Genomic DNA, 27,646 nt, shown 5'->3' with positions numbered 1-27,646 from the left:
GTCTGTTAGACACCTTGGTGGGCATGGGGTCCATGTTGATACTAGGACACCAAGCACTGATCTCAGCGTTGCCGGTCACATTAGCTTGAGCTCATTAGCATTCTTCTTGGCTCGTTAAGTGTTTTCGCCTCGTAGGGCGTTTGTTCCTGTGATGGAGATTCGGGTCTTGTAGAATTCAGAGATAAATTCATGTCTCTTCACATATTACATCAGTGTTTGCTGTCCTTGAATAATAATGTTTGTTTTGTAAATAAGTGTGTGTGTGTGTGTGTGTGTGTGTGTGTGTGTGTGTGTGTGTGTGTGTGTTAGGATCCATGATCTTGACAGTATGGAGGAGATTCTGAATGTTCAGGCTCACGATTCAGAGATTCTTTGCCTCGAGTTCTCGAAACCAGACACAGGTGAACTCTTTCCTCTCTATATCACTGTTCTTAACCTGTGGGGGGAACCATGGGGGCGGGAACAATATGTCAACTGGCAGGTGAATGTTTGAAGCAAGTTAGTGATGCAATCAGTATCTGATCACGCCTCCAACCGTCCCCAGGCTGCTGGTTGGGCCGCGCTCCATTACTGCAGCAGCTTTGTGTTACTGCAACAGTAATCGATGTCTGCAGACGTACTCTTGTTAGAGACACTGTAATCTATTACCGTAGCTGTACTCTAGATAGCAAGCACCAGAGTACAGGTAAGAGGTGAAGTACATAATAGATACAAATGCAAAGGCTGGATGTATATGTGTATCGTGCCCGTGACCCCATGGCGTTATTGCACCTTGGTAGAAGAGATTCTACCAGATAGCCAAGATTCGATGTGGTCACCAGTTTGGTCAACCTGGAACCAGCGCTGCCTCTTAGCGCACTTGAGCCCCCTCACTGAAGCCAGGATACAGAACGTTCACCCTTGAATTGAGGTGTGAGGAAAGATGTCCATCTGAAGGGGGGCTGGCAGTCGCCTCATCAATGGCTCTGGTCACTCATTGAGCCTCTGTTTGAAAACTCATTCAGCGGTGGAGGTGGTGGGAGGGAGGCTGATTAGTATTATACTAATACTGCCAAAGTATTATACCGAGTCAGAGACAAACTCTGGACAGTGCTAACAATATCTCAGAGTTCTTTTTCAAAGGTTTTAGGCTACCACCTGCTAGTGACAAGCTAATCAAACATGCGAGTGAGACTCTGTCAGTGCTCCTGGGTGCCAGGGTGCTGAACTCAGACTGACCTTCAGGCAGCACCTTGACATGAATGAACCAGCTCTAGGGTTCAGGAGGACTCAGGTAGGACCGCCGGTACCTGTCGGCTGTTGTAGGAGGGAAGGAGTTGATCTCAACTTGAGACCTCTCAGCATGTGAGGGTCCACCTGTGTGTACATTAGAAGGACGGTGGCGCATCACTCCTCTGGTGGTTAATCATCACTTCATATTGTACCGCTGGAGGTCATGGAGTCGCTCAGCAGCTGCAGGCGTCTGATGATGATGATGTCGATCTTCATCTTTTCTGACTCTTGTGCTGGTATTTGCAACTGAAAACGTTTGGGAACCACTGATCAATATCCCTGATCGGTATCCTAGAGCAATATCATACCCAGATATACTATGTATAACCACTGCTAGTGTCTGATGGTGGCCATATTGGATTGCTGATGGAAAAAACAGTGACCAGGTGCCTTATGACATCAGAGGGCCCTGAGGTGCCCAGCGATGCTCGCAGGAGAGTGACCGGTGGCACTAAGGGGGCGTGTCCTTATCTCCCAGGTCTCCAGTTGCTAGCCACAGCCAGTCGGGATCGTCTGATCCACGTCCTGGATGCAGCGAGGGACTACACCCTGGTTCAGACTCTGGATGAGCACTCATCCTCCATTACTGCTGTCAGGTTTGCTGGTTAGTGACCTCTGACCCTTATACCCTGGCGTCTTGATGTCCACACATTCTGATTAATTAAACAAATCAATTTATCAGATTATCAAACAAACCTCATCATATGACAACCTATGACATCACCTTCTTCCTGTCTGTCAGCCAATGAGGGTAGGGTTAGGATGATCAGCTGTGGAGCTGACAAGAGCGTCTACTTCCGCACCGCACAGAAGGTAAGTGATATCACAATCTTGACGTCTACTTGCACAGTCGACATCATTGACCACGTAGCTGACTATCAGGAGTTGTTTGGTTACAATCTGAGTTCCCGTTGGGCGTAAAGAACCCACCCTCTTCTTCTGCTGCTCCTGTCTCTGCAGACTGATGTGGGTTTAGAGTTCAAGCGCACTCATCATGCAGTGAGGAAGACGACCCTCTATGACATGGACGTGGAAGCAACCAGGAAATACGCTGCTGTTGGCTGTCAAGACCGCAGCATTAGGTGATGTCACACACCTGTCCCTGCGATGTGGCACTGAAGTCAACATCTTTGCTATTTTCTTTTCACTGTTTTTCTCCTTTGCCTGTCTTTTCTTTTCTGCTGTTTCCTTTCAATCATGACTTTGTTAAACATCGTTCAGCTATTTGTCACACTGCCATCTGGTCAGACAGGAAGCTACAGTTTCAGGGTGCACGCTGGAAAACCACCGCCATGATGATGATGTTGGTGGTGGTGGTGATGATGATGATGTCATTGTCATCCTGCAGGATCTTCAACATCAATAATGGCAAACAGAAGAAGATGTATAAAGGATCTCAGGGAGAAGACGGTACTCTCATCAAGGTATACGCCTACCATCTGTTGCCATGGTGATGGGAGGGGCTTGGGTGTGCATTAACTGCCCTGTCATTATCAATAGGTGCAGATTGACCCGTCGGGTCTCTACATTGCTACCTCCTGCTCCGATAAGAACATCAGCATCTTTGACTTCTACTCTGGAGAGTGTGTAGCCACCATGTTCGGACATTCAGGTGTGTGTGTGGGGGGGGGGGGGGTGCAATGGAGGTGGGTATGAATGTCATGAGCTGTAGATCAGCGGAGTCTGGTGTAACTTCTCCTCACATCCACCATCTATAGAGATCAAACTAGTGATGTGTGTAACTGGTGCATGGACCCTATGAACTGCTGAGACCTCCAGGATGTATGTTGCTGTGTTCGTGTGTCACCGCTCACATGGCGAGTGATTTGACTGTTTGTGTGTCTCAGAGATTGTGACGGGCTTGAAGTTCAGCAGCGACTGTCGACACCTAGTCACTGTGTCTGGAGACAGGTATGCCATCGCACAACATCCATGCAACCACCAACAGGAATCATTTGATCATGCTGCTGTTACATCAGAACATCTGTGTGTGTGTGTGTGTGTGTGTGTGTGTGTGTGTGTGTGTGTGTGTGTGTGTGTGTGTGTGTGTGTGTGTGTGTGAGCAGCTGCATATTCGTGTGGCGGCTAAATCCCGAGTTAACCCTCAGGATGAGGCAGCGCCTCGCTGACCTCCAACCTTCCAGCAGCTTTCAGAACTCCCAGAATGCACCTCAGCAACAAGCTGCCACCTTCAGGTGAATTTGATAAGCTGTTTCCATGGTAACAGTACCCACCTGTGTCCATGTCTCCTCACTTTCCAGGTGAGTTTAAAGTTATTTATGTCCATGGAAACAATGGCAACTTGTTAGGGAGAATCACTTAAGATGTTTCCAAAAGGTTGAAAGTCCCAAGGAATGATTGGGGGGGAGGGGGTGTAGTTGATCACCGTATGATAAGAAGAATTTACTGGAAAACAGTAAAACATAACAAAGGCTTTGTAGAATCAGAACATCAATTCAGATTCACAAAACTGTATTTATCCACACCGGGGGCAGTTAAGAGAGCAGTGTCAGCAATCAGGTTACAAAGGAGGCAGGGTTTTCATGGTCAGCACGTCGGTGGCACCTTAAGGACCGACCGTCCATCCATCATCCATCCACCCATCCCTCCATCCCTCCATGTTCTCCCTCCTCTCCTGTTCGGGGGGGGGGGGGGTTGGAGCCTATCCCAGCAGCCTTCCCCCTGGACAGGTCACCAGTCCATGGCAGGGCCAACACATAGAGACAGACAACCATTGGCTCTCCCAGCCACGCCTACGGTCAATTTAGAGTCTGGATTAACCTGGTCCCTCTTGATGTCTTTGGACTGTGGAGGAAGCTGGAGTACCAGAGAGAACCCAGCAGGAACAGGGAGAACATGGAGACTCACCCAGAAAGACCCTGTGCTGCAGCCGGGGCTCCACCCACAACCTTCTTGGTGGGGGGCCACAGGGAGGACCACTGCTCCACCGGGCCACCTGCCCTAAGGACCCTGCCAGCATAACAGGTTCCAACATGGAGGCAGTTCAGCTGAAAGACCCATGTGGAACGGCTGCTGCCAGCACAGCCCATTAGCATCTGAGTGGTTGGTGAAACTCCCTAACGACCACCCCTGAAACTCCCTGACACCGCACAACGACTGTCGTTTGGGGAGGCCAGGTGAGTCTCGGGAGGGTCGTTTCCACCACAATAGCACTGACCACTCCCACATAGGTTTATAAGCTGGAGCTTCCACACTCTTCACTAGAACTGAAGAAGCCTCTCGGATGAGAGGTGAAACGTCTTCAAGATAAACTTACGTCCAGTTGACCAGATTTTACTTGGCTTCGATCTACGATGACCTGGATGAATGAGAACCTACACAGACAACATGGAGGCAGGATAACACAAGAGAGGGAGACCAGAGAATTCTGCACCAAATCCACATCAGGGTGTAGCTCAGATTCAGCAGCCTGATAGGCAGTTGGCTGGAAATGTAACTGCGTATGGTGGCTATGACCTGGAGCTACTTTTACATCATATTTCCATTCTGTGTCCTCCACTGTTCAGAGCTCATTTCAGTGTTACTTTCAGCAACCATCAACTGAAACTCAGTACAGTGGTATAACTACAGCGGAACACAGCCACACCACCTAGGACTGATGTCACAGGCACAGCAGTGTAGGTGCTGAAATATCAACCAAGCTTAAGTTGTGGAAAGATACAGCACAGGGGGTGTTAGCTTAGCATCAGAATCAGTGCCTTCCTGACAGAATTCATGATGTCTGTCAAAGCAGCTCTGATTGAACTGTAACAATAATAACTTTGGTGCAATGTTTGCATTCATTTGCACTTTGTGTTATGGGTGATCCTTATTGTGTGTGTGTGTGTCTGTGTCTGTGTGAGCGGCAGGGAAGTGACATCTCCACGTGTTGTCACCTTGTCCTCAGACAGTGACAAGGAGGAAGAGGAGGAGGAGGAATTGAGCCGCCTTCCTATGGTGACAGCAGGTGTCTTAGAGAAAGTGTCAGGTCTGTTACCATGGTTACATGTCATGTTACTAAAGGTGCCTTTACACTGGCCACCGAGCTGCTAATTTGCCTGTCTTTTTTGCGGCTCACTCAGAGATTTCAGACAGAGTGCAGCAAAGTGGGGGTCAGTTTTAGCCCGGCAACTTCCCTCTCCCGAAGGTTCCCTTATTGCCACTTCCAACTGCTATGTGAATCCAAGCCGTCAATGTGCCGGCTCGGTGTCGATGATGACGCATACTTGTAAACGTAACGCTCGCAGGTTCTCCCGCATCAAACACCTCTGAGAATGTTGACACTGACGCTGCTGGCAGCCGGAGCGGCGAACTGTTGTTTTGAAACTCACGGACTGTTGCATCATCACTTCGGCAAGATGAGCTCCTGGGAGCTGCTGACATCACAGGCGAGAGGCCCGTGGATCAACACCTCACGAGACTGCGAAGGATGGCTTGTTGTATGAAAAGGTCGCAGAGGATCTTGGTTGACGTGGCTATCGCCAGATGATGGAACATCACCAACGAGTGGAAACACTTTTAAAAAAAGTACCAGCAGGTCTGTGACCACAACAGCAGCAGCGGCAGAGGGAGGTTGGACTGGGACACGACCAGGTTTGCCAGACCGTCACGGGGCTGAATATTCTCCTGAGGCACATGCTGTACTTCATTGTTCACGCACAACTACGCGCTGCACATCACGTCACGTTTACGCCTGCACAAGTGGCGGCTTTTTTGGAAAGAGGAATATTACACCTCCATTTCACACAGACAAGACGGGAAATTCCCGCTGCTACCGGGGTGCAAATTTGGCGCATTCCCTGTCTGAAAGGGGCGTATGACATGCTAGCATCTGTGTGTGGCTATTGGAGCTCATGTGGAGCCTTTAAATGCCCAAATGTCAGAAATGGTTGCAGCCTTCAAATGAAACATTCAACAAAGTGAATGCTTTGATCTGAAAATCACTTTGATGTCAAACTTACTTTGATCTCATTATGTTTTGAAACTTTTGAGAGAAAAAAAGAAACCAAGGGAAATAAGACCATTTTATATATGTGTGTGTGTGTGTGTATGTATGTATGTATGTGTGTATATATATATATATGTATATGTGTATATATATATATACATATATATGTATATATATGACTATAATATATAAAATTATTAAAATATAGTTTCATGTGTGTGTGTATATATATGTATATACACACATATATACAGTATATACATATATATGTATATACTGTATATATGTGTGTATATACATATATATGTATATACTGTATATGTGTGTATATACATATATATGTATATACTGTATATATGTGTGTATGTACATATATATGTATATACTGTATATATGTGTATATATACATATACATATATAGTATAGACCCATATATGGATATATATAGATATATCTATATATATAAGATACACACACACACATGAAACTTTATTTTAATAATTTAAGAGAGATGTAACTGAACTGTTTGGCTGCAGACACATCAGACGAGAGGTGTCGAGGCGTGGACGCTCAGAGCTGCAGGAAGGTGAGCCGACTCTGATTCAATACCGGTAATCAGATTAGAATCTCATCGATAACCGCTGACGTATGAAGAGGCTGTCAGACTCCTCCAGCTCACGTCTGATCCCCTTTTTATGGACTCATCAGGAAGCGTCAGATGGACGACTCCCTCGACGCCGCTGGTCCAGGAGAATGGACGGCGCAGACAGGGTTCTGATGGTGAAATCTATGTTTGACCTGAGACTGCTAGAGTTCTACTGCCCCTTTCAGGAGGTGAAGAGACAAGTGGACAAGGACGTGAGGAGACAGGAGAGTGAATGTAGTGTTAATCTGCTGTCTTGCCCCGCCCTTCAGGTGAAGACAAGCCCATCTGATTTAAGCAACTCCCCCTGCAGCCTGAAGGGCCAGAGTGTGGAGGCAGGGCTTCAAAGAAGTAATGAAGAGCTAGGAAGTAGCATCAGTTTACAGGTCAGTCACATGATCTCAGCTGGAGTCAGGATTGGTCTGTCAGTAAGTGACACCTGAGATGTATTGACAGTGCGAATCTGTCAATCCAGGTGGCACACAACGAGGCAAGAACCAATCATGGGCTGGACTTCATCCTGCTGTCCAATCAGAGCCCAGACAGGGAGGATCCAGTACTGTATCCCGACCAATGGGAGGACAGCATGAGTGTAGCTGGCAGGTGGGACAGTTACATCACTAAAACACTAAAGTCAAATTATGTTAATCTGCTGACCCCACCCCCTGCCGTCAGTGAGTTCCAGGTGAAGGAGGTGTGTCCTGCAGGTGGACACAAGGACAAACCCAGTCCAGATAGTGGTGTCTCTTTGGGCTTCAGTTCCAGACATTCCAGTCCAGACCGACCAGCAGGGGACAGTGAGTTGCAGTAACATCACTTACTTCTGCAGTGTCGTGTGACTGTGACCCAGTGCATCATGGGACGTCTTACTGTGATTGTTCTGTGTTTGCCTCTCAGACTCTGAGCCCACCGAGCAGCTCAGTGTGGATGGAAACTCCTCAGAGTTGGACGAGGATGAGGATGAGGTGCGAGCATCTCAGCTGGTTCCTCAGACTCCAGATCAGGAGGCGTTCTTAAAGGAACACTTTGTTACCCTGGCCGACTTCGCAGCATCAAGTGAGAACCATCCCCCTGCTGCAGTTTTCCTGGTTCTTCAACTAAGACTCAAACTGTCTCATCTGATCTGTTGACAGGAAGTCCAAGCAAGACGTCCCACAGCTCCAGTGAGAGTCTCAGCATCTCGTCCCGGTTCCTGTCACAAAATGCTGGCAGCAGGTTGAACATCACTCAGAACATCACACAACAGTCAGGCTTGTAGCCTCATGTGCTCATTCTGGTTCTGCAGTCACTGTCACAAACATTCTTGTTGTTTGTCGTCTTCTTCTTCTTCCTCATCTTCCTCAGCCGGGTTGTGTTTCCTCTCCCGTCCCGGCCAGCAGGAGGAGGAGGAGGGACCGGGTCCTTCACTCTGGTCTCTGAGGTTCGACCTCTGATGGACCAGAGCCAGTTCCAGATGAGGAGGGTGTCATGGGACCAGGACCAAACTCAGAACAAACAGAACAAGGACCAGACATGGCTACAGGACCAGCTCCATCACGATCCAGATAATTTCCGAATGGGGGACGATGGGTCAATGTGTCCGTCTCCATTGAAGAAGAAGGTTCAGACCACTGCGGAGTCCCAGAGGACCCTGGGTCCTGTGGCCCACGCCACCACTTCCCACCTCAGCACCTCTGGACTCCGGAAGACGCAGTCAGTCCACAGCTTACTGAGTGACTCAGGTACCAGAACCAGAACCAGCGTGATTATGGGTTATTGATTGAGGATTACGCCTTATGCTAATTGATTCCTCTCTGTGTCAGATGACTCCAGGTTCCAGTCAACCTTGCAGTCATCCAGAGATCTTGCTTCTCAGCTCCTCGCCCCACAGCGCCCCACCACCCTTCCCTCCTCCCCTAGACGCCCTCAGTCTGCAGCCCCTCCCACTTTGAGACCAAGCCCTGCCTCTCCCAGGTCCCCTCAACAGGAGACTGCCGTCAGCGCCTTGACAACACCCAGGAAGTCGTCCTCTTCTGGCACTGTGATGGCGCCACCCTCTTACATGAGCCCCACCGCCAGCTCCATTGCAAAAATTTCCCGCTCCATCTCCATTGGCGACGGCCTGAATTATCCCCCCGAGGATCCAGCTGTGACATCATCAGCAGTTGTAGCACCAAACTCCTCTTCTCAGGTCAAAGAGTTTCTGCCCCCTTCAGCTTCTGTGGTGCCCTCCAGTGCTGCTGTAGCCACACCTCCTCATGCTGCAGTCATCCCCGTCGTTGTGGCTTCTTTGTCTTCCTCGCTGGGTAACCATGGAAACCAGGCAGCCCCTCTACCACGCAGTCTTCAGTCTCGGGTCCCCACCAGGGCTCTTCCTGACAAACCCTCCCTGGCCTCCTTCTCACCCTCTTCCAAGACCTCCCCCTCATCCCGGCCGTGCCCCTTGCCCGTATCTCCCCTGACCCCTGCCCGACAGGAGGAGGAGCCTCAGGGTCCTGCTGGCAGTGGTGACTGCCACGAGGACATGGAGGGATGGAGTGATGATGCAGGTTTGGTTCCTCCTCATCCTCAGAGTGAAGTGTTTTCAGCCACAGATTTGTGCACTTTAACCTGTGGTGTTCTCTCTGCACAGGTCAGCCTGTCGGCGTGGACGCCTGCAGAGCTCTGACCAATCAGCTGCAGACCTGCTTCAAGAGAGCAACACACCTGTACAGGCAGGTGAGGCTGTCACTTCCTGCTCATGTTAGCTGCTATCTTTTGATTTTGTCACGAAAAAGTAAAACTTGCTTTAATGTCAATGTACACAAAAATGTGCTTCAAACATTTATGCTAAAGCAGGAAAGTTACTGTTGCTCTTCTTCACGCTAACAGCCCACATCAGTCATCGCATCGAATCCCGTAGAGAAGTCATTCCAGCTGGCTTTAAGAACTGCGGCGGCTCTATGTAGAGCCTCAGGCCAGCTGAACACTCAGAGGCTAAAATGTTAGCTAACGTGCTACATATGGCGTGTGTCAGAGCTACTTCCTGTCTGCTGCTTCATTACTTGTTATACAAAATCGCCTTCTGTCAACTCTGCAGGTGAGCGGCTGCTGTCCTCATGACTCCACTTCCGAGCAGCGTGAGATGGCTGTCGTCCTCTCTGAGGCCTTCCAAGCCATAAAGGCAGAACTGGACTGCCTGCCGCTGGGAGTGCCAGGCATGCTGGGAGGGGAGGGGAGGCTTGTAGGAGGGGTGGGGGCTCTGCTGGAGGAGTACTCGCTGCTGCTGCTGCAGGCCGTCCACAAGAAGATGCAGCAGCACCACCACCAGTGACCACCGCCAGAGTGTCTCCGCCTCCTTTCTCTCCCAGTCACATGGCAGGGATCCGATCTTCATCTCGCTCCATTTTTGTTCTTTTTGATAATCATCACCTTTCCCATCTTAGCAAAGTGAGTCTTCATCACGTCACTTTTTTATGACATTTAAGTTCTGATTACTTTTATTGTTTGAGATAAAATAATGACGACAAGAAGTTTAGACTTAGACATCAGGACTGTGATGGGGTGCTCGAGTAGAAGTATCACTACTTCAGTGTAATAATGAGTCTTTAAAATTAAGGACTTGATTGATTTAGTACAAACATCAATAATGTGAAATTAATGAATTATGTCATCATTAGTGATTGTTCATCTCCATCTCCCCTCACTTGGCTGCGCTGCCATGGCAACACAGCTCAGCCGCAATCAGCTGACACGGTGAAGGTTGATGTCACTAGCAGATGAGCCTCTACATGTTTCAAGTTAATTACTAAAATATCTCCTAATGTTTTATTTCTCAATGTTTTAATGTTTTTGAAAGAAATTGGGCATAAAAAGTGAATAAATTTACCGCTAATTTGAATGATCAAAGGTCAGCGAATGAAATATTCATCTGCGACCTGATGTTCTCAGATGACTTAATAACTCATAAACATTCTAATGTAGAATCAGCTGATTCCAGACAATTCTCAGATCAGTCACAATGAATAAAAGTATTGATCTATCAGGTATTCATCAGCTGTGCTGGTACAATAGTGCTGTCCTTAAACACTAAGATGGTACAAAAATTTAAAACTCCATTCCGACCTGAACGCAGCAGCGAGGTTTTGCTAACAGGAAGTGACAGCTGCTGCTCCTCTTCCTCCTCGTCTGTGTCACAGATGAAGGATCTGATCTTCATCATGATTTTGTTTAATATTCACTCTACGACCTTTCATGTCTTAACAGAAAGAAACTTGATCATGTGACTTTTGTACAAAGTTCAGACTCACACATTTGTAGTTTTTTTTTTTGAAAGAAGTTTTCTGGTTTTGGGACTAAATGATATTTGAAATGTTTTCTATCTCATTACTTCCTGTTTGTCAACGTGAAAAGAACTATTTGTTCTTCTTGTACATCTTAACACTAAAATCATATTTATTTCCTGGTTGTTTGCTTACATCACTCCCTGATCATGGTTACCACGGAAACACTTCATTGTACAGCCTCACTCGGCAATAATGAAGAAGATGATTGATGGCTGCTGTTTGACTACCTGTCACATGACAGTTGTCTCCATAACAACACGTGGAGGAAGTAACAAGATAGTGATGATGATGATTGTTAAGCCAGAATGATGGTTTAAACTTCTTCACTGTTGGAGGGAAACTTTTGAGGGTTTCCAGGCCCTAAAAGGTTGTTCCACTTTAACTTTGTACTTTTTGTCAAAATGTAGTTAAGGTTTGAGTCTGATTGTAGTTTTACCTTATTTGTCTCAGCTGGGGTCAATTAAAGTAACTAAAATATTTATTGAATTAACTTTGAAAGTTTCAGCTGCAAAACCCAAATCAGAGTCGTCATCATTGTCCTCCTCTTATCCAGTTGGTCCGGGTCGCGGGGGCAGCAGCCTCAGCCCCTCAGCTACCATTCTAGCAGGAACCCTGCATCCTGGGAGTGAAGGGTTCTAGATGGATCATAGGGGACTAGGAGCTCTGTCAGGGATGAAGGAGCCTGATTGTTGAGGACTTTGATGGTAGAAGAAGAATTTTAAATTCTGTTCTGAATCTGACCGGGAGCCATGCAGAGAAGCAGTCCAGGAGAGACCTGGTCTCTGCTACCAGTTCTAGTCAGGGGGGCAGCAGCGTTCTGGACTAGCTGGAGAGTCTTTAGGGACTTATTAGTCCAGCCTGGTAGGAGGGAGGTGCAGTAATCCAGCCTGGAAGTGACAAAAGCAGGGACTAGTTTTTCTGCATCTTCTTGAGTCAGGATGTGTCTGATCTTAGCGATGTTACGTAGATGGAAGAAGGCGTCCTGGAGGTTTGTTGAATGTGGGAGTTAAAGGGTCCTGGTCAAAGAGAACTGCTAGGTTCCTACGGTGGTGCTGGGGGCCAGGGTGGTGCCATCCAGGGTACCTGTCTCATCAGATCAGGTGGTCCTGAGGTGTTTGGGCCCAGCACAAGAACTTCAGTTTTGTCAGAGTTTAATAAAAGGAAATAGTGGTTCCGTTGTCGATGTCGTCCTCCTCTTATCCGGTGGGTCCGGGTCGCAGGGGCAACAGCCTCAGCAAGGAAGCCCAGACTGTCCTCTCCCAGCCACGTCCACCAGCTCTTCCGGGGGAATCCTGAGGCGTTCCCAGGCCAGCCGAGAGATATAATCCCTCCAGCGTGTCCTGCGTCAGCCCAGAGGCCTCCTCCTGGTCGGACATGCCTGGAACACCTCCTGAGGGAGGCGTCCTCACCAGAGGCCTGAACCACCTCCACTGACTCCTCTTCCTGGAGGAGCAGCAGCTCTACTCTGAGTCCCTCCTGAAGGACTGAGCTTCTCACCCTGTCTCTAAGGGAGAGCCCAGCCTCCCTGAGGAGGAAACTCATTTTGGCCATTTGTATTCGCAATCTTCTTCTTTCAGTCATTACCCAGAGCTCATGACCACAGGTGAGGGTTGGAACGTAGACTGACAGGTAAATCAAGAGCTTGGCTTTTTGGCTAAACTCCCTTTTCACATCAACAGACAGGTTTAGCACCCACATCACTGCGGACGCCACCCCAATCCGCCTGTCAATCTCCTGCTCCATCCTACCCTCACTATTGAACAAGATCCCGAGATACTTAAACCCCTCCACCTGAGGCAGGACCTCCCACCCGACCTGGGGTGGGCAGGCCACCCCTGGAGGTCTGCCACCGGGGAGTTGTTTCACTGCCTTGGCAACTTCTGCCCCGGAGATTGGACGACCCCTCCCACCCCAAGTACTCCCCAAACCCTGTTTCCTCCATGAAATACGTGTTGGTGGGATTGAGGAGTTCCCCAAAGTATTCCTTCCACTGTCCAATTATCTCCCCAGTTGACATCAGCAGCCTTCCGTCCCCACTGTAAACAGTGTGGACAAGTTGCTGCCTTCCCTGCTTAAGCGACGGACGGTTTGCCAGAAACTTTTCAGAGCCGACTCATAGTCATTCTCAATGGCCTCACTGAGCTCCTCCCATGCCTGAGTTTTTGCCTCTGCGACCATCATGGCTTCACACTGCTTGGCCTGACGGTAACGGTCGGCCTCCTTCTTCAGCCTGGCGGCTCCCCTCATGTCTGGTGTCCACCAGCGGGTTCGGGGATTACCGCCGCGACCAGCCCCAGCAGCCTTACGGCCACAGCTAACAACAATCACCTTGACAATGGCAGAGTGGAAAATGGTCCACTTGGACTTAATGTCTCCCACTGCCCCCAGGATGCGGTTGAAGCTCTGCCGTAGGTGGGAGTTGAAGATCATCCAGACAGGTGCTTCTGCCAGGTGATCCCAGCAAATCCTCATGACTCGTTTGGGCCTGCCAGGTCTTAACCTTTCCCTGCCAGCTGATCCAACTCACCACCAGATGGTGATTAGTTGACAGCTCAGCTCCTCTCTTCACCCGAGTGTCCAGAACGTGGTCGCAGGTCAGATGATACGACTATAAAATCGATCGAAGACCTACGACTTAAGATGTCCTGGTGTCACGTGCACCATTGCACATCCTTATGTTGAACATGGTGTTAGTTATGGACAAACTGGGACTTGCACAGAAGTCCAATAACTGCACACCACGGGGACGAGTCCATGTAACCTTTTCGGGCTGGTACCGGTTGGACCCCATGGGCTAAGACCCAACCACTAGACACTCGCCCCCTACCCCAGGTCTGGCTCCAGGGCGGGGCCCCAACAATACTCTGGGCTGGGTACACAGACTCCTTGTTCTTCTTCCCATGAGGGGTCTTTTAAACCATTCTTTGTCTGGCCCTTCGCCTTCGACCAATCTACCTTGGGTGACCCTACCAGGGGCAAATGCCCTTGACAGCATCGCCCCTAGGGTCCTTAGGGTACTCAGACTCCTCTACCGATAAGGTGACAGTTCCAGGAGGAAACTCAAATATGACTAATTTTTCCATATTTAGAATGTCTCCTCAAGATCTGCATACCGATTAAAACTTCAGTAACGATATGATTATTTAAGCTTCAATCTTTTAACTTGTTGCAATTTTTCACTTTAGTCACTATTGTTTATTTACCAGCAGTTTTATGTCTTCAGGCCACCATGTTCGCAGGTTTGTCACATTCTCGAGAATATACCATCAAAGGTATCAGAGGTCACTATGACCTTCCCCTTTAGAGTACACACTAATTATACACACTAGTTCTGACAAAATGCCTCTACAAGAAATTTGAAACTTAATATTCCAAAGTTCAAAGGTCACCTTTGATCTCACCAAAGGGAAAAAAGACAGAGTTCTGTCTTCAGACCCTTTATTGTATTTTACTAAATAAGTCAGTCAAACAGGGCAGAAACTGACATGACTGGCTGCTGGGAGGGAGGGAGGCTGGGAAACCTCCTGGTGTCGGTCATACAAACAGGAAGTCACTCCTCCAGGAGAGGAAGTCCCACTTCCCTTTAGAGCGGGAAAAGCAGGAAGCCACTGAAGATGCTGAAGTTTCGGGAGTCGTCATAGATCCGGTAGCTCGCCGGCAGAGCGAGGCGGACACTGTCACCCTGGTCCAGCTGTAGGGCCACGCTGTTGGTGGTGGAAGTGTAGCCACCGTGGTCATTAAGATCCAAGTTGAAGATAATTGGCTGCTGGTTCTTGTATAGGTACACACCCATGTATCCTTTCAGGTAATCAGTCGCCGTGAAACTGAAGAAGTACACACCTCTGACAGGTGCAGTGAAGATACCTGCAAATGACATCATCCCCTCCATCAGCATTCATAACCAATCAATAATCGCTGTTAATCACCTTGCTACTATTGCAGATTTAATTTTGGTTTCCTACAACGGTTAGAGGTCAAATGTTGACTGTAATGAATTTTGAAACTGATGCTTGAATTCAACATGATCTTTATTTGTTTTACAGATAAATCATATCAATAATCAAGTTCTTTTTGCAGTTCATTATTATTGTACGATCCTGTTACATCATCACGTCATTATTTTATCACAAAAACATCTGATAATTGATATCAAACTTGATTAAACTACTGCGTTACGATGGGACTTTATACAATAACAGACCGTGAGATGTTGCAAACAAACCTGCACTGTGGTCATAGCTGCCACCCACATTGATGATGGTTTTGGAGAAGTTCAAAGTCGTTTCCTGGTCAAACGGACCAACGGAGCCGGAATCAGTCAGACCAGCGGCGAATGCCACTTTCAGCTCAGCTGCAATAAGCCCCGTAGAATGTCACATGACCAGCATGTCAGTATTCAGGGGTTCATCAACTGTCAAGGTTTTCTGTCTACAAAAAAAATTACAATCTGGACCTGTCAGGGTTCATGCTAGTAAAAAGAGGTACCAGAAGAGGACACTTGCCCGTAGTTGTTGTTCCCCTCCTGGGGTAAACATGTTGAAAATGGATTCCAAGATTGTGAAAATACAGCAATTAAACTAATAAATATTGTAAACTGAAACGCCTCACCAGTGACAAACAAAAGACGGTAAATTGATATCACATTTAAATATCACCTGGGTTCTGTGCCTTCAGGCCATCCATCTGCCTCTCTCGAAGACTCAGTCGACCGTTCAACGCTATGAAACCAAATATCAGAATAACAAGAAACATCACAGGATTATTTAAGGTCATTTCTCAACTGTCATACCTCATTTTTTTGTAATGAGGCCCATCCACAATCACTGATCATGACCTGAGTTGACATTTCACAATTGTGGTGCCATCTGCTGGCAGAATATCCAGTGACAGGGATAAGAGAAGGTGATGGGAACCAAGTTTGGAGGCAATTCCTCAGTAATTGTTGGACAAGTGGAAAATGTTGAGATGCGTGTCAAAGGGGTTATAACTTTAATGATGCAAGTGGACGGGAATTAAAAAAACTTTGTCCCTGTGACTTAAAGTTTATAATTCATCAGAATGTCAAATTAATTGCAATGAGAATAAATATTCTAACATTTCTGTTCCTGAAGTATTAAATGTTTGTAACCTTCAGTTGATCATTATGCGATGTCAGGACTTTGTTTGACCAGCAATGTCATTTATTCTCACTATTCATTCTCTTTGTACCTTCAGCCATTGTCTTTAGATCGCCCAGCTGCTTCTGAGTGATGTTGAGCGCCACCTGCAGGCCTGAAACACAGCACCTTTACAATGACCTCAACAGGCCATCACAGCAAACCTTATTGAGTAAAAAACTAACACAAAAGGTAATTGGATTATTTGAAAAACTAAGAAGAAAACTCTTTCTGAAAATTAAATGACATATCAAATTTACATATTTAAAGTGTGTTGAAATGTTCCCCATTTGGCTGGGGGGTATATACATCATTTGTATCAGAAACATCCAAATGAGGAGGACACGGTGGTGCGAATGTGTGTGGTTGTCTCTCTCCATGCGGCCCTATGGTAGACTGGCAACCTGTCCAAGTGTGAACCTGCCTGTTGCAAAATGACGGCCGGTAGAGGCGTCAGCCCTCCACCAACCCTTACCAGGTGAAGCAGTTAACAATGTAAGGAGGAAGTGACATTCAAAAGGGGGGTGGGGCCTTACCTTTGCTGTCAATCTGAGCTGCTTCCTGTCTGACTGAAGCTGATGTCAACTCTGCTGCTGTAGCTGGAAACATCCACGATATGCAGTCACAGACACGTTTAAACATGTCAGTATTAAAACATTCAATTGAAGGATGTCACCTGAAATTTGCGTTCTCAACGCGTTCATCTGCTGGTCCAGAATGTCCAGTCTCCAGGTCAGAGCCCATAGGTCAGCTTCAAGAATGAATATCAAGTTTATATGACTTGGTAACATCACACCATCTAACCCTCCAAATATTTAAAAATAAATGTGTTAGAAATACTATTTTGATGCAAGTTCTGAAGCAATTTGTTTACAGTTTTCAATTTCCTTTTTTCCTTTCATTTGTTTTTGTTTCATTTAGTTTGGTGACTTTTAGGAAATGATCAAATCATGAAATAAATAACGAAATTATTCATCCTTAATGGGCAATATTTCTGTCCAATGACGCAAATTCATGAAGTCCATCAACAGAAATATGACAAACTGAAGAACCATTAAATCCTAGAAGCTGTTAAAAGAACTACAGTTTCTCCGAATTTTGGGTCTGAACAGTCCATAAATTATTCTCTCTGCAACTATGACTTGTACATTATGGAAATTATAAAGTCTCAAGATGTGCTATGTTTGTTTTCAGACATTAGATTTTTCAGCTGTTTCTCATTGGAACTCAGTTGTATCTCTACATTGTGAGGTAAAGTACTGATCTGATTGGCTGATCATTCACATGATTACAGTAAACATGAATGTACCCGTCGTGTTGCTGAGGCTGATGGTTAGTCTGGACTCCATCCAGGAAAGTTGGGATGATTGAGCTGAAACATCAGGAATGTTTAGAAAGGAGTTCCTCAGGGAACCTACTTGGATCCTCCACAGTTTCAAGTTTCTCTCTGTCATATTACACAGAATCTTTTAGTTTTAAAGCTCCTGAATGTGAGTCTTGAGCTCTTGCAGCTGTTTGTCATTGACAGCCAGTTGGACTTTGAGAGCTGGCTAGGAAGTGACTCATATTGACCTCAATACATGAATGATGAATGTGTGTTGAGGGGTTGATGAATTTACCTGAATAGTGAGTCTCCAGTTGCTCCAGATGTGTCTCAGTGGATCTTAGTCGAACCTCCAGAGCTGCTCAGCCACCACATTTAATTGACACATAGATTGACTTCAAACTCCTCTCTACAGCTCGGGTGAAATTAATTTGTGTTTTGATTAAAATGTATAAATGTACCTGTAGTGTTGTTGAAGTTGATAGTTAGTTTTGACTTCATCCAGGAAAGTTGGGATGATTGAGCTGAAACGTCAGGAATGTTTAGAAAGGAGTTCCTCAGGGAACCTACTTGGACCCTCCACAGTTTCAAGTTTTACTCTGTCGTATTACAAAGAAACTTTTAATAAATCTACAGTTGGTTCTTGAGCTCCTGAATGGTAAATGATCTTTGCATCTTGAGATCTTGCAGCTATGTGTCACTGACAGCCAGTTGGCCCTTCAGAGCTGGACAGGAAATGACTTATGATGACTTCATTTATGAGTAGAAGGTGTGTAATGGTTGATGAATTTACCTGAACTCTGAGTCTCCAGCTGTTCCAGATGTGTCTCTGCAGATCTCAGTCGGACCTCCAGAGCTGCTCAACCACATTTTATCGATGGATAGATTGACTTCTAACTCCTCTCAGAAGTTCAGGTGAAGTAGATTTGTGTGTTGTTCAAACTGTATAAATGTACCTGTAGTGTTGTTGAGGCTGATGGTCAATCTGGACTCCATCCAGGAAAGTTGGGATGATTGAGCTGAAACGTCAGGAATGTTTAGAAAGGAGTTCCTCAGGGAACCTACTTGGATCCTCCACAGTTTCAAGTTTCTCTCTGTCGTATTACACAGAATCTTTTAGTTTTAAAGCTCCTGAATGTGGATCTTGAGATCTTGCAGCTGTTTGTCATTGACAGCCAGTTGGCCCTTCAGAGCTGGACAGGAAGTGACTCACATTAACCTCAATTCATAACAGATGAATGTGTGTTGAGGGGTTGATCAAGTGATTTACATTGATTTCAGTTTATGAGTAGAAGGTGTGTTATGGTTGATGAATATACCTGAACTCTGAGTCTCCAGCTGCTCCAGATGTGTCTCAGTGGATCTCAGTCGGACCTCCAGAGCTGCTCAACCACATTTTATTAGTGTATAGATTGACTTCTAACTCCTCTCTGAAGTTCAGGGAAAGTAGATTTGTGTGTTGTTTGAACTGTATAAATGTACCTGTAGTGTTGTAGAGGTTGTCTGTTAGTTTTGACTCCATCCAGGAAAGTTGAGATGATTGAGCTGAAACATCAGAAACATCAGGAATGTTTAGAAAGGAGTTCCTCAGGGAACCTACTTGGACCCTCCACAGTTTCAAGTTTTACTCTGTCGTATTACAAAGAAACTTTTTATAAATCTACAGTTGGTTCTTGAGCTCCTGAATGGTAAATGATCTTTGCATCTTGAGATCTTGCAGCTATGTGTCACTGACAGCCAGTTGGCCCTTCAGAGCTGGACAGGAAATGACTTATGATGACTTCATTTATGAGTAGAAGGTGTGTAATGGTTGATGAATTTACCTGAACTCTGAGTCTCCAGCTGCTCCAGATGTGTCTCTGCAGATCTCAGTCGGACCTCCAGAGCTGCTCAACCACATTTTATCGATGCATAGATTGACTTCTAACTCCTCTCTGAAGTTCAGGTGAAGTAGATTTGTGTGTTGTTTGATCTGTATAAATGTACCTGTAGTGTTGTTGAGGCTGATGGTCAATCTGGACTCCATCCAGGAAAGTTGGAATGATTGAGCTGAAACATCAGGAATGTTTAGAAAGGAGTTCCTCAGGGAACCTACTTGGATCCTCCACAGTTTCAAGTTTCTCTCTGTCATATTACACAGAATCTTTTAGTTTTAAAGCTCCTGAATGTGGGTCTTGAGATCTTGCAGCTGTTTGTCATTGACAGCTAGTTGGACTTTGAGAGCTGGCTAGGAAGTGACTCATATTGACCTCAATACATGAATGATGAATGTGTGTTGAGGGGTTGATGAATTTACCTGAACTCTGAGTCTTCAGCTGCTCCAGATGTGTCTCTGCAGATCTCAGTCGGACCTCCAGAGCTGCTCAGCCACCACATTTAATTGACACATAGATTGACTTCAAACTCCTCTCTACAGTTCAGGTGAAATTAATTTGTGTTTTGATTAAAATGTATAAATGTACCTGTAGTGTTGTTGAAGTTGTCAGTTAGTTTTGACTTCATCCAGGAAAGTTGGGATGATTGAGCTGAAACATTAGGAACGTTTAGAAAGGAGTTCCTCAGGGAACCTACTTGGATCCTCCACAGTTTCAAGTATTACTCTGTCGTATTACAAAGAATCTTTTTATAAATCTACAGTTGGTTCTAGAGCTCCTGAATGGTAACTGGTCTTTGCAACGTGAGATCTTGCAGCTATGTGTCACTGACAGCCAGTTGGCCCTTCAGAGCTGGACAGGAAATGACTTATGATGACTTCAGTTTATGAGTAGAAGGTGTGTAATGGTTGATGAATTTACCTGAACTCTGAGTCTCCAGCTGCTCCAGATGTGTCTCAGTGGATCTCAGTCGGACCTCCAGAGCTGCTCAACCACATTTTATTAGTGTATAGATTGACTTCTAACTCCTCTCTGAAGTTCAGGGAAAGTAGATTTGTGTGTTGTTTGAACTGTATAAATGTACCTGTAGTGTTGTTGAGGTTGTCTGTTAGTTTTGACTCCATCCAGGAAAGTTGGGATGATTGAGCTGAAACATCAGGAATGTTTAGAAAGGAGTTCCTCAGGGAACCTACTTGGATCCTCCACAGTTTCAAGTTTCTCTCTGTCATATTACACAGAATCTTTTAGTTTTAAAGCTCCTGAATGTGGGTCTTGAGATCTTGCAGCTGTTTGTCATTGACAGCTAGTTGGACTTTGAGATGTGGCTAGGAAGTGACTCATATTGACCTCAATACATGAATGATGAATGTGTGTTGAGGGGTTGATGAATTTACCTGAACTCTGAGTCTTCAGCTGCTCCAGATGTGTCTCTGCAGATCTCAGTCGGACCTCCAGAGCTGCTCAGCCACCACATTTAATTGACACATAGATTGACTTCAAACTCCTCTCTACAGTTCAGGTGAAATTAATTTGTGTTTTGATTAAAATGTATAAATGTACCTGTAGTGTTGTTGAAGTTGTCAGTTAGTTTTGACTTCATCCAGGAAAGTTGGGATGATTGAGCTGAAACATTAGGAACGTTTAGAAAGGAGTTCCTCAGGGAACCTACTTGGATCCTCCACAGTTTCAAGTATTACTCTGTCGTATTACAAAGAATCTTTTTATAAATCTACAGTTGGTTCTAGAGCTCCTGAATGGTAACTGGTCTTTGCAACGTGAGATCTTGCAGCTATGTGTCACTGACAGCCAGTTGGCCCTTCAGAGCTGGACAGGAAGTGACTTATGATGACTTCAGTTTATGAGTAGAAGGTGTGTAATGGTTGATGAATTTACCTGAACTCTGAGTCTCCAGCTGCTCCAGATGTGTCTCTGCAGATCTCAGTCGGACCTCCAGAGCTGCTCAACCACATTTTATTGATGGATAGATTGACTTCTAACTCCTCTCTGAAGTTCAGGTGAAGTAGATTTGTGTGTTGTTCAAACTGTATAAATGTACCTGTAGTGTTGTTGAGGCTGATGGTCAGTCTGGACTCCATCCAGGAAAGTTGGGATGATTGAGCTGAAACATTAGGAACGTTTAGAAAGGAGTTCCTCAGGGAACCTACTTGGATCCTCCACAGTTTCAAGTTTTACTCTGTCGTATTACAAAGAAACTTTTTATAAATCTACAGTTGGTTCTAGAGCTCCTGAATGGTAACTGATCTTTGCAACGTGAGATCTTGCAGCTATGTGTCACTGACAGCCAGTTGGCCCTTCAGAGCTGGACAGGAAGTGACTTATGATGACTTCAGTTTATGAGTAGAAGGTGTGTAATGGTTGATGAATTTACCTGAACTCTGAGTCTCCAGCTGCTCCAGATGTGTCTCTGCAGATCTCAGTCGGACCTCCAGAGCTGCTCAACCACATTTTATCGATGCATAGATTGACTTCTAACTCCTCTCTGAAGTTCAGGTGAAGTAGATTTGTGTGTTGTTCGATCTGTATAAATGTACCTGTAGTGTTGTTGAGGCTGATGGTCAATCTGGACTCCATCCAGGAAAGTTGGGATGATTGAGCTGAAACATCAGGAATGTTTAGAAAGGAGTTCCTCAGGGAACCTACTTGGATCCTCCACAGTTTCAAGTTTCTCTCTGTCATATTACACAGAATCTTTTAGTTTTAAAGCTCCTGAATGTGGGTCTTGAGATCTTGCAGCAGTTTGTCATTGACAGCCAGTTGGCCCTTCAGAGCTGGACAGGAAGTGACTCACATTAACCTCAATTCATAACAGATGAATGTGTGTTGAGGGGTTGATCAAGTGATTTACATTGATTTCAGTTTATGAGTAGAAGGTGTGTTATGGTTGATGAATATACCTGAACTCTGAGTCTCCAGCTGCTCCAGATGTGTCTCAGTGGATCTCAGTCGGACCTCCAGAGCTGCTCAACCACATTTTATTAGTGTATAGATTGACTTCTAACTCCTCTCTGAAGTTCAGGGAAAGTAGATTTGTGTGTTGTTTGAACTGTATAAATGTACCTGTAGTGTTGTTGAGGTTGTCTGTTAGTTTTGACTCCATCCAGGAAAGTTGAGATGATTGAGCTGAAACATCAGAAACATCAGGAATGTTTAGAAAGGAGTCCCTCATGGAACGTGTTGGATTCTTCACACTTCAAATTGTTTGACATAAATTGTTTGACTGTCACTTTCTTTGAATTTTATATTCCCTCTTATGGACTTTGAGCTAACCCTAGCCCCCAACCCTGGTCTGTGCTCAACAGAAACAGCATAACGTTTTAGAGAGGCCTGGTCATTCAAGCTAGGAGCTTTGATGAACTAGTTCAGGGGTGTCCAAACTGATCCAGTAAAGGGTTGGTGGGGCTGCAGGTTTTCATTCCACCCGAGCAAAAGCAACACCTGATTCTACTTAAATCAACTAAGCTGTGTCCACACAGCTCATTTGTTGGATCAGGTGTTGCTTTTGCTTGGTTGGAATGAAAATCTGCAGCCCCACCAACCCTTTACTAGATCAGTTTGGACACCCCTGAACTTGGGAATCCATCAACAAAGACCATCTCATTGGCTTGATTAAGTGCTTGTTTGAAGACAAGAGTAGCACTACTCTTCACTCCAATCCTGTTACCATTTGGTAACATTAGAAGGGAAACACTTGATAAATGTCCATTGTTATGCAGACGATACATAGCTGTACTTATCAGTGCATCCGCATGAAACCAGTCAGCTAACTAAACTGGAGGCCTGTCTAAAGGAAATAAAAACATGGAGGACATGTAGTATTCTATGACAGAATTCTGACAGAACTGAAGTTCTTGTGCTGGATCCAGAACACCTTACACCTCATCTGATGAGACATGAGACAGGTACCCTTGACGGCACCACCCTGGTCCCCAGCACTACCATAAGGAACCTAGGAGTTCTCTTTGACAGTCGGCTGGCCTGGGAACGCGTCGGGATTCCCCTGGAAGAGCTGGTGGAAGTGGCAGTGGAGAGGACAGTCTGGACTTCCTTGCTGAGGCTGCTGCCCCTGCGACCCGGACCCACCAGATAAAGCAGTACACGACAATTTCCTTTTATTAAACTCTGACAAAACTGAAGTTCTTGTGCTGGGCCCAAACACCTGAGGACCACCTTATCTAATGAGACAGGTACCCTGGATGGCACCACCCTGGCCCCCAGCACCACCATAGGAACCTATGTGTTCTCTTTGACCAGGATCCTTTAACTCCCACATTCAACAAATCTCCAGGACGCCTTCTTCCAACTACGTAACATCGCTAAGATCAGACACATCCTGGCTCAAGAAGATGCAGAAAAACTAGTCCCTGCTTTTGTCACTTCCAGGCTGGATTACTGCACCTCCCTCCTACCAGGCTGGACTAATAAGTCCCTAAAGACTCTCCAGGTGGTCCAGAACGCTGCTGCCACGTGTTGACTAGAACTGGTAGCAGAGACCAGGTCTCTCCTGGACTGCTTCTCTGCATGGCTCCCTGTCAGATTCAGAACAGAATTTAAAATTCTTCTTCTACCATCAAAGTCCTCAACAGTCAGGCTCCTTCATCCCTGACAGAGCTCCTAGTCCCCTATGATCCAGCTAGAACCCTTCACTCCCCAGGATGCAGGGTTACTGCTGGTTCCTAGAGTTCTAACAGTAGGATGGGAGCCAGAGCCTTCAGCTATCAGGCTCCCCTCCTGTGGAACCGTCTCCCAGTTTCAGTCCAGGACCCAGATCCCCTCTCTATGTTTGAGATCAGATTTAAGACCTTCCTTGCTGATAAAGCTGACAGTTAGGAGGTGTCTAGCTCCGCCCCCTAGCTCTGCTGCTATCAGCCTAGACTGCCAGGGATCTCCCAGGATGTACTGGGCTTCTCTCTCCTCCTGTCCTCCTTCCTGTCTCACTAACTGGACTTCTTTCTCTGAGTCTTGGTTTTTCTAACCTTCCAGATCCCTGACTGATGCTGCTGGAGGAGGAGGCTGCAGATCTGCAGAGCCTCAGGCTGACACTTCCTACTACTAGTGCTAATACTATAAGTACTACTGGTGATAGGAGGTACTATTACTACTAATACTAGTAATACTAGTAATATTAGCAGCAACACAGCATGGTGTTATTACTCATATCAATACAAGTACTTTAATGACCATTTCCTGCTTAAGTTGATGCTTCACAAGCTGCTTGATGTTATTATTGATAGCTAGTGCGCGACCATAGTTGTTTGTCTCAACTCTCCTGTCCTCTACCCCTCTGTCCTTCTCTCTGCTCGTCTTTATCCCTCTGTCTGGTTCATGTCTCTCCTGTCATTCTCTCTCCCACCTTTCTCACCCACTCTGTCCCTCTCTTTTCTGTCTCTTTTCCATCTTTGTCTCAGTCCCTGTCCTCCATCTCTCTCCCTCAAGTAGGTCAAAGCAGACTTCCGTCCCCACGGATCCTGGATATGCTCCACCTTCCTACTGGTCAAGGAAGGTATTCATCTCTGCTGTCTCAGATGTGCTTCTTCATGGAGGATTGTTGGGTGGGTGGAGGTTTATAGAAGGAGGGGGGTTCTACACCTGCTCTACCAGGAGGGAGGTTCTCTACCTGCTCTACCGGGAGGGAGGTTCTACATCTGCTCGACTAGGAGGGAGGTTCTATACCTGCATGACTAGGAGGGAGGTTCTACACCTGCTCTACTAGGGGGGAGGTTCTACACCTGCTCTACTAGGAGGGAGGTTCTACACCTGCTCCACTAGGAGGGGGGTTCTACACCTGCTCTACTAGGAGGGAGGTTCTACACCTGCTCTACTAGGAGGGAGGTTCTACACCTGATCTACCAGGAGGGAGGGAGGTTCTACACCTGCTCCAATGGGAGGGAGGTTCTCCACCTGCTCTACTACACTACAAAACGCACTCTCCTCAGCCAAATCCCAATATTTCACACAACAAGTCACTGCTGGTGCGGGGAACACCAGGGCCTTGTTTTCACTGGTCAACAATTCACTCCGCCCCCCTGACTCCTTCCCCCCTCACTTCTACTCCACCGACCACTGCAACACCCTGATGTCATTCTTCAATACAAAAATAGCCACCATCCACCAGCAACTGACCCCTCATACGTCCAGCTGTCCACCTCCATTTGTCCCCCACCCCCCACCCCCCTTCCTCTCCTGCTTCCAACTCCCCTCTGCCGCTGATTTATCCAAACTTATCCGGAACTCCAAGCCATCCACCTGCCAACTTGACCCCTTGCCATCCTCCCTGGTTATAGCCTCCCTCCCGTCTCTGCTGCCCCTGATAACTGCCATCATCCATTCCTCCCTCACCTCTGGTTTTGTCCCATCATCTCTTAAATCTGCTGCTGTTACTCCAATACTGAAGAAACCTGGTTTAGACCCCAACACCTTCAATAACCTTCGTCCCATCTCCAACCTGCCATTTCTCTCTAAAATTCTGGAAAAAGTAGTGGTGTCACAGATCCAGGCCCACCTCTCCAACAATAACCTCTACGAGCAGTTCCAATCCGGTTTTCGCCCTCATCACAGCACAGAAACAGCCCTCCTTAAAATCACCGATGACCTTCTGTTGGCAGCTGACTCCGGACTATTATCCATTCTCATCCTTCTCGATCTGAGCGCGGCTTTTGATACCATTTCTCACTCCATCCTCCTCGACCGACTTGCCTCCATTGGACTGTCAGACATACCCCTGGACTGGTTCCGCTCATATCTCTCTGGCCGCACTCAATTCATTCAGTTAAAATCTTTCACATCCGATCCCTCCCCCCTCTCCTCTGGTGTTCCCCAGGGCTCTGTCCTTGGCCCTATCCTTTTCATCATATACTTCCTCCCACTTGGACTGATATTCCGTAAGCATAACATCTACTTTCACTGTTATGCGGACGACACCCAGCTCTACGTTTCTTCCAAACCCTCCTCCACCCTCCCACCCTCCTCCCTCTGTGCCTGTTTACAGGAAATCAAATCCTGGTTCACCTCAAACTTAACAGTGATAAAACAGAAGTAGTCCTCATTTCCTCCAAATCCACACTCAACAAGCATCCCAGTTTCACCCTCACCATTGACAACACCTCCGTTTCCCCTTCCCCTCAGGTTAAGAGTCTGGGTGTCGTCCTCGACTCCACCTTATCATTCCATACCTACATCAACAACACCATCCGGTCCGCCTACTTCCACCTCCGGAATATCAACTGTCTCCGCCCATCTCTCACTCCCAACAGCGCTGCAATCCTGGTCCACTCTCTCGTCACCTCCCGTCTGGATTGTTGTAACTCACTTCTTTTTGGTCTCCCACACAAACTCCTCCATAAGCTTCAATTGGTCCAGAACGCAGCTGCCGAATCATCACCAGAACCCCTTTCATCAGTCACATCACCCCCGTTCTACATCAACTCCACTGGCTTCCCATTAAACACCGCATTGACTACAAGATCCTCCTCCATACATTCAAAACCATCCATAACCTCGCCCCTTCATACCTGTCAGACCTTCTCCACACCAACATTCCCACCCGGTCTCTCAGGTCTTCCTCCTCCATCAGCCTCAACGTCCCCTCCTTCCATCTGACCTCCATGGGGGCTAGAGCCTTCAGTTGCTCTGCCCCTCGCCTCTGGAACTCCCTCCCTCCTGACATCAGAAACACTGACTCCATTGATACCTTCAAAAATCATCTCAAAACTCACCTTTTTAGACAGGCGTATGGCTGAATGCCCTCTTCTGTGCTCTGCTAGAGACTTGTGTTGTTGTTGTTCTTTTAAATTGTGCATGTGTTATTGTTTTTAAAACTGTTGCACGGCGACCTTGAGTGCCTTGAAAGGCGCCTTATAAATAAAATGTATTATTATTATTATTATTATTACTAGGAGGGAGGTTCTACACCTGCTCTCCCAGGAGGGAGGTTCTCCACCTGGTCTACGAGGAGGGAAGTTCTACACTTGCTCTACTAGGAGGGAGGTTCTCCACCTGCTCTACTTGGAGGGAGGTTCTACATATGCTCTACTAGGGGGGAGGTTCTACACCTTCTCCACTAGGAGGGAGGTTCTACACCTGGAGGGAGGTTCTACACCTGCTCTAC

At 46.5% G+C, this 27,646-nt stretch overlaps 2 protein-coding genes across 13 annotated transcripts in view; one reads left to right on the top strand and one right to left on the bottom strand.

Annotated features, from left to right (window-relative positions):
• Nucleotides 1-16,259, top strand: part of mapkbp1 (mitogen-activated protein kinase binding protein 1) — a 27,310-nt gene extending 11,051 nt beyond the window's left edge. For 2 of the 4 annotated variants that reach the window (XM_086182397.1, XM_086182395.1), the window contains 20 exons: nt 310-401; nt 1,751-1,876; nt 2,015-2,085; nt 2,233-2,354; nt 2,621-2,696; nt 2,773-2,884; nt 3,120-3,183; nt 3,339-3,467; nt 5,136-5,260; nt 6,757-6,806; nt 6,929-7,054; nt 7,136-7,249; nt 7,339-7,466; nt 7,539-7,660; nt 7,761-7,919; nt 7,997-8,078; nt 8,208-8,584; nt 8,666-9,391; nt 9,475-9,560; nt 9,922-16,259. In XM_086182397.1, the coding sequence (XP_086038523.1) occupies nt 310-401; nt 1,751-1,876; nt 2,015-2,085; nt 2,233-2,354; nt 2,621-2,696; nt 2,773-2,884; nt 3,120-3,183; nt 3,339-3,467; nt 5,136-5,260; nt 6,757-6,806; nt 6,929-7,054; nt 7,136-7,249; nt 7,339-7,466; nt 7,539-7,660; nt 7,761-7,919; nt 7,997-8,078; nt 8,208-8,584; nt 8,666-9,391; nt 9,475-9,560; nt 9,922-10,155 (3,121 nt within the window). In that variant the 3' untranslated portion in view covers nt 10,156-16,259. The remainder of the gene's footprint in view (nt 1-309; nt 402-1,750; nt 1,877-2,014; nt 2,086-2,232; nt 2,355-2,620; nt 2,697-2,772; nt 2,885-3,119; nt 3,184-3,338; nt 3,468-5,135; nt 5,261-6,756; nt 6,807-6,928; nt 7,055-7,135; nt 7,250-7,338; nt 7,467-7,538; nt 7,661-7,760; nt 7,920-7,996; nt 8,079-8,207; nt 8,585-8,665; nt 9,392-9,474; nt 9,561-9,921) is intronic. The other 2 variants (XM_086182396.1, XM_086182398.1) reach the window with 2 other exon arrangements.
• Nucleotides 14,330-27,646, bottom strand: part of LOC147246995 (uncharacterized) — an 18,184-nt gene continuing 4,867 nt past the window's right edge. For 4 of the 9 annotated variants that reach the window (XM_086182399.1, XM_086182403.1, XM_086182404.1 and 1 more), the window contains 27 exons: nt 22,600-22,662; nt 22,437-22,499; nt 22,074-22,136; nt 21,911-21,973; nt 21,578-21,640; nt 21,415-21,477; nt 21,082-21,144; nt 20,916-20,978; nt 20,606-20,668; nt 20,443-20,505; nt 20,110-20,172; nt 19,944-20,006; nt 19,634-19,696; nt 19,471-19,533; nt 19,130-19,192; nt 18,967-19,029; nt 18,604-18,666; nt 18,441-18,503; nt 18,109-18,171; nt 17,943-18,005; nt 17,633-17,695; nt 17,000-17,074; nt 16,860-16,922; nt 16,376-16,438; nt 15,823-15,885; nt 15,390-15,518; nt 14,330-15,031 (listed from right to left, as the gene is read on the bottom strand). In XM_086182399.1, the coding sequence (XP_086038525.1) occupies nt 14,751-15,031; nt 15,390-15,518; nt 15,823-15,885; nt 16,376-16,438; nt 16,860-16,922; nt 17,000-17,074; nt 17,633-17,695; nt 17,943-18,005; nt 18,109-18,171; nt 18,441-18,503; nt 18,604-18,666; nt 18,967-19,029; nt 19,130-19,192; nt 19,471-19,533; nt 19,634-19,696; nt 19,944-20,006; nt 20,110-20,172; nt 20,443-20,505; nt 20,606-20,668; nt 20,916-20,978; nt 21,082-21,144; nt 21,415-21,477; nt 21,578-21,640; nt 21,911-21,973; nt 22,074-22,136; nt 22,437-22,499; nt 22,600-22,662 (1,997 nt within the window). In that variant the 3' untranslated portion in view covers nt 14,330-14,750. The remainder of the gene's footprint in view (nt 15,032-15,389; nt 15,519-15,822; nt 15,886-16,375; nt 16,439-16,859; nt 16,923-16,999; nt 17,075-17,632; nt 17,696-17,942; nt 18,006-18,108; nt 18,172-18,440; nt 18,504-18,603; nt 18,667-18,966; nt 19,030-19,129; nt 19,193-19,470; nt 19,534-19,633; nt 19,697-19,943; nt 20,007-20,109; nt 20,173-20,442; nt 20,506-20,605; nt 20,669-20,915; nt 20,979-21,081; nt 21,145-21,414; nt 21,478-21,577; nt 21,641-21,910; nt 21,974-22,073; nt 22,137-22,436; nt 22,500-22,599; nt 22,663-27,646) is intronic. The other 5 variants (XM_086182400.1, XM_086182401.1, XM_086182405.1 and 2 more) reach the window with 5 other exon arrangements.

This window comes from Aulostomus chinensis, chromosome 17 (assembly GCF_037954235.1).
Source record: "Aulostomus chinensis isolate RoL2024-O1b breed Wild chromosome 17, RoL_Achi_v1.0, whole genome shotgun sequence".
NCBI lineage: Eukaryota > Metazoa > Chordata > Actinopteri > Syngnathiformes > Aulostomidae > Aulostomus > Aulostomus chinensis.
Note: the sequence above shows the minus strand (reverse complement) of the source record. Positions and strands in the feature narration are given on the sequence as shown.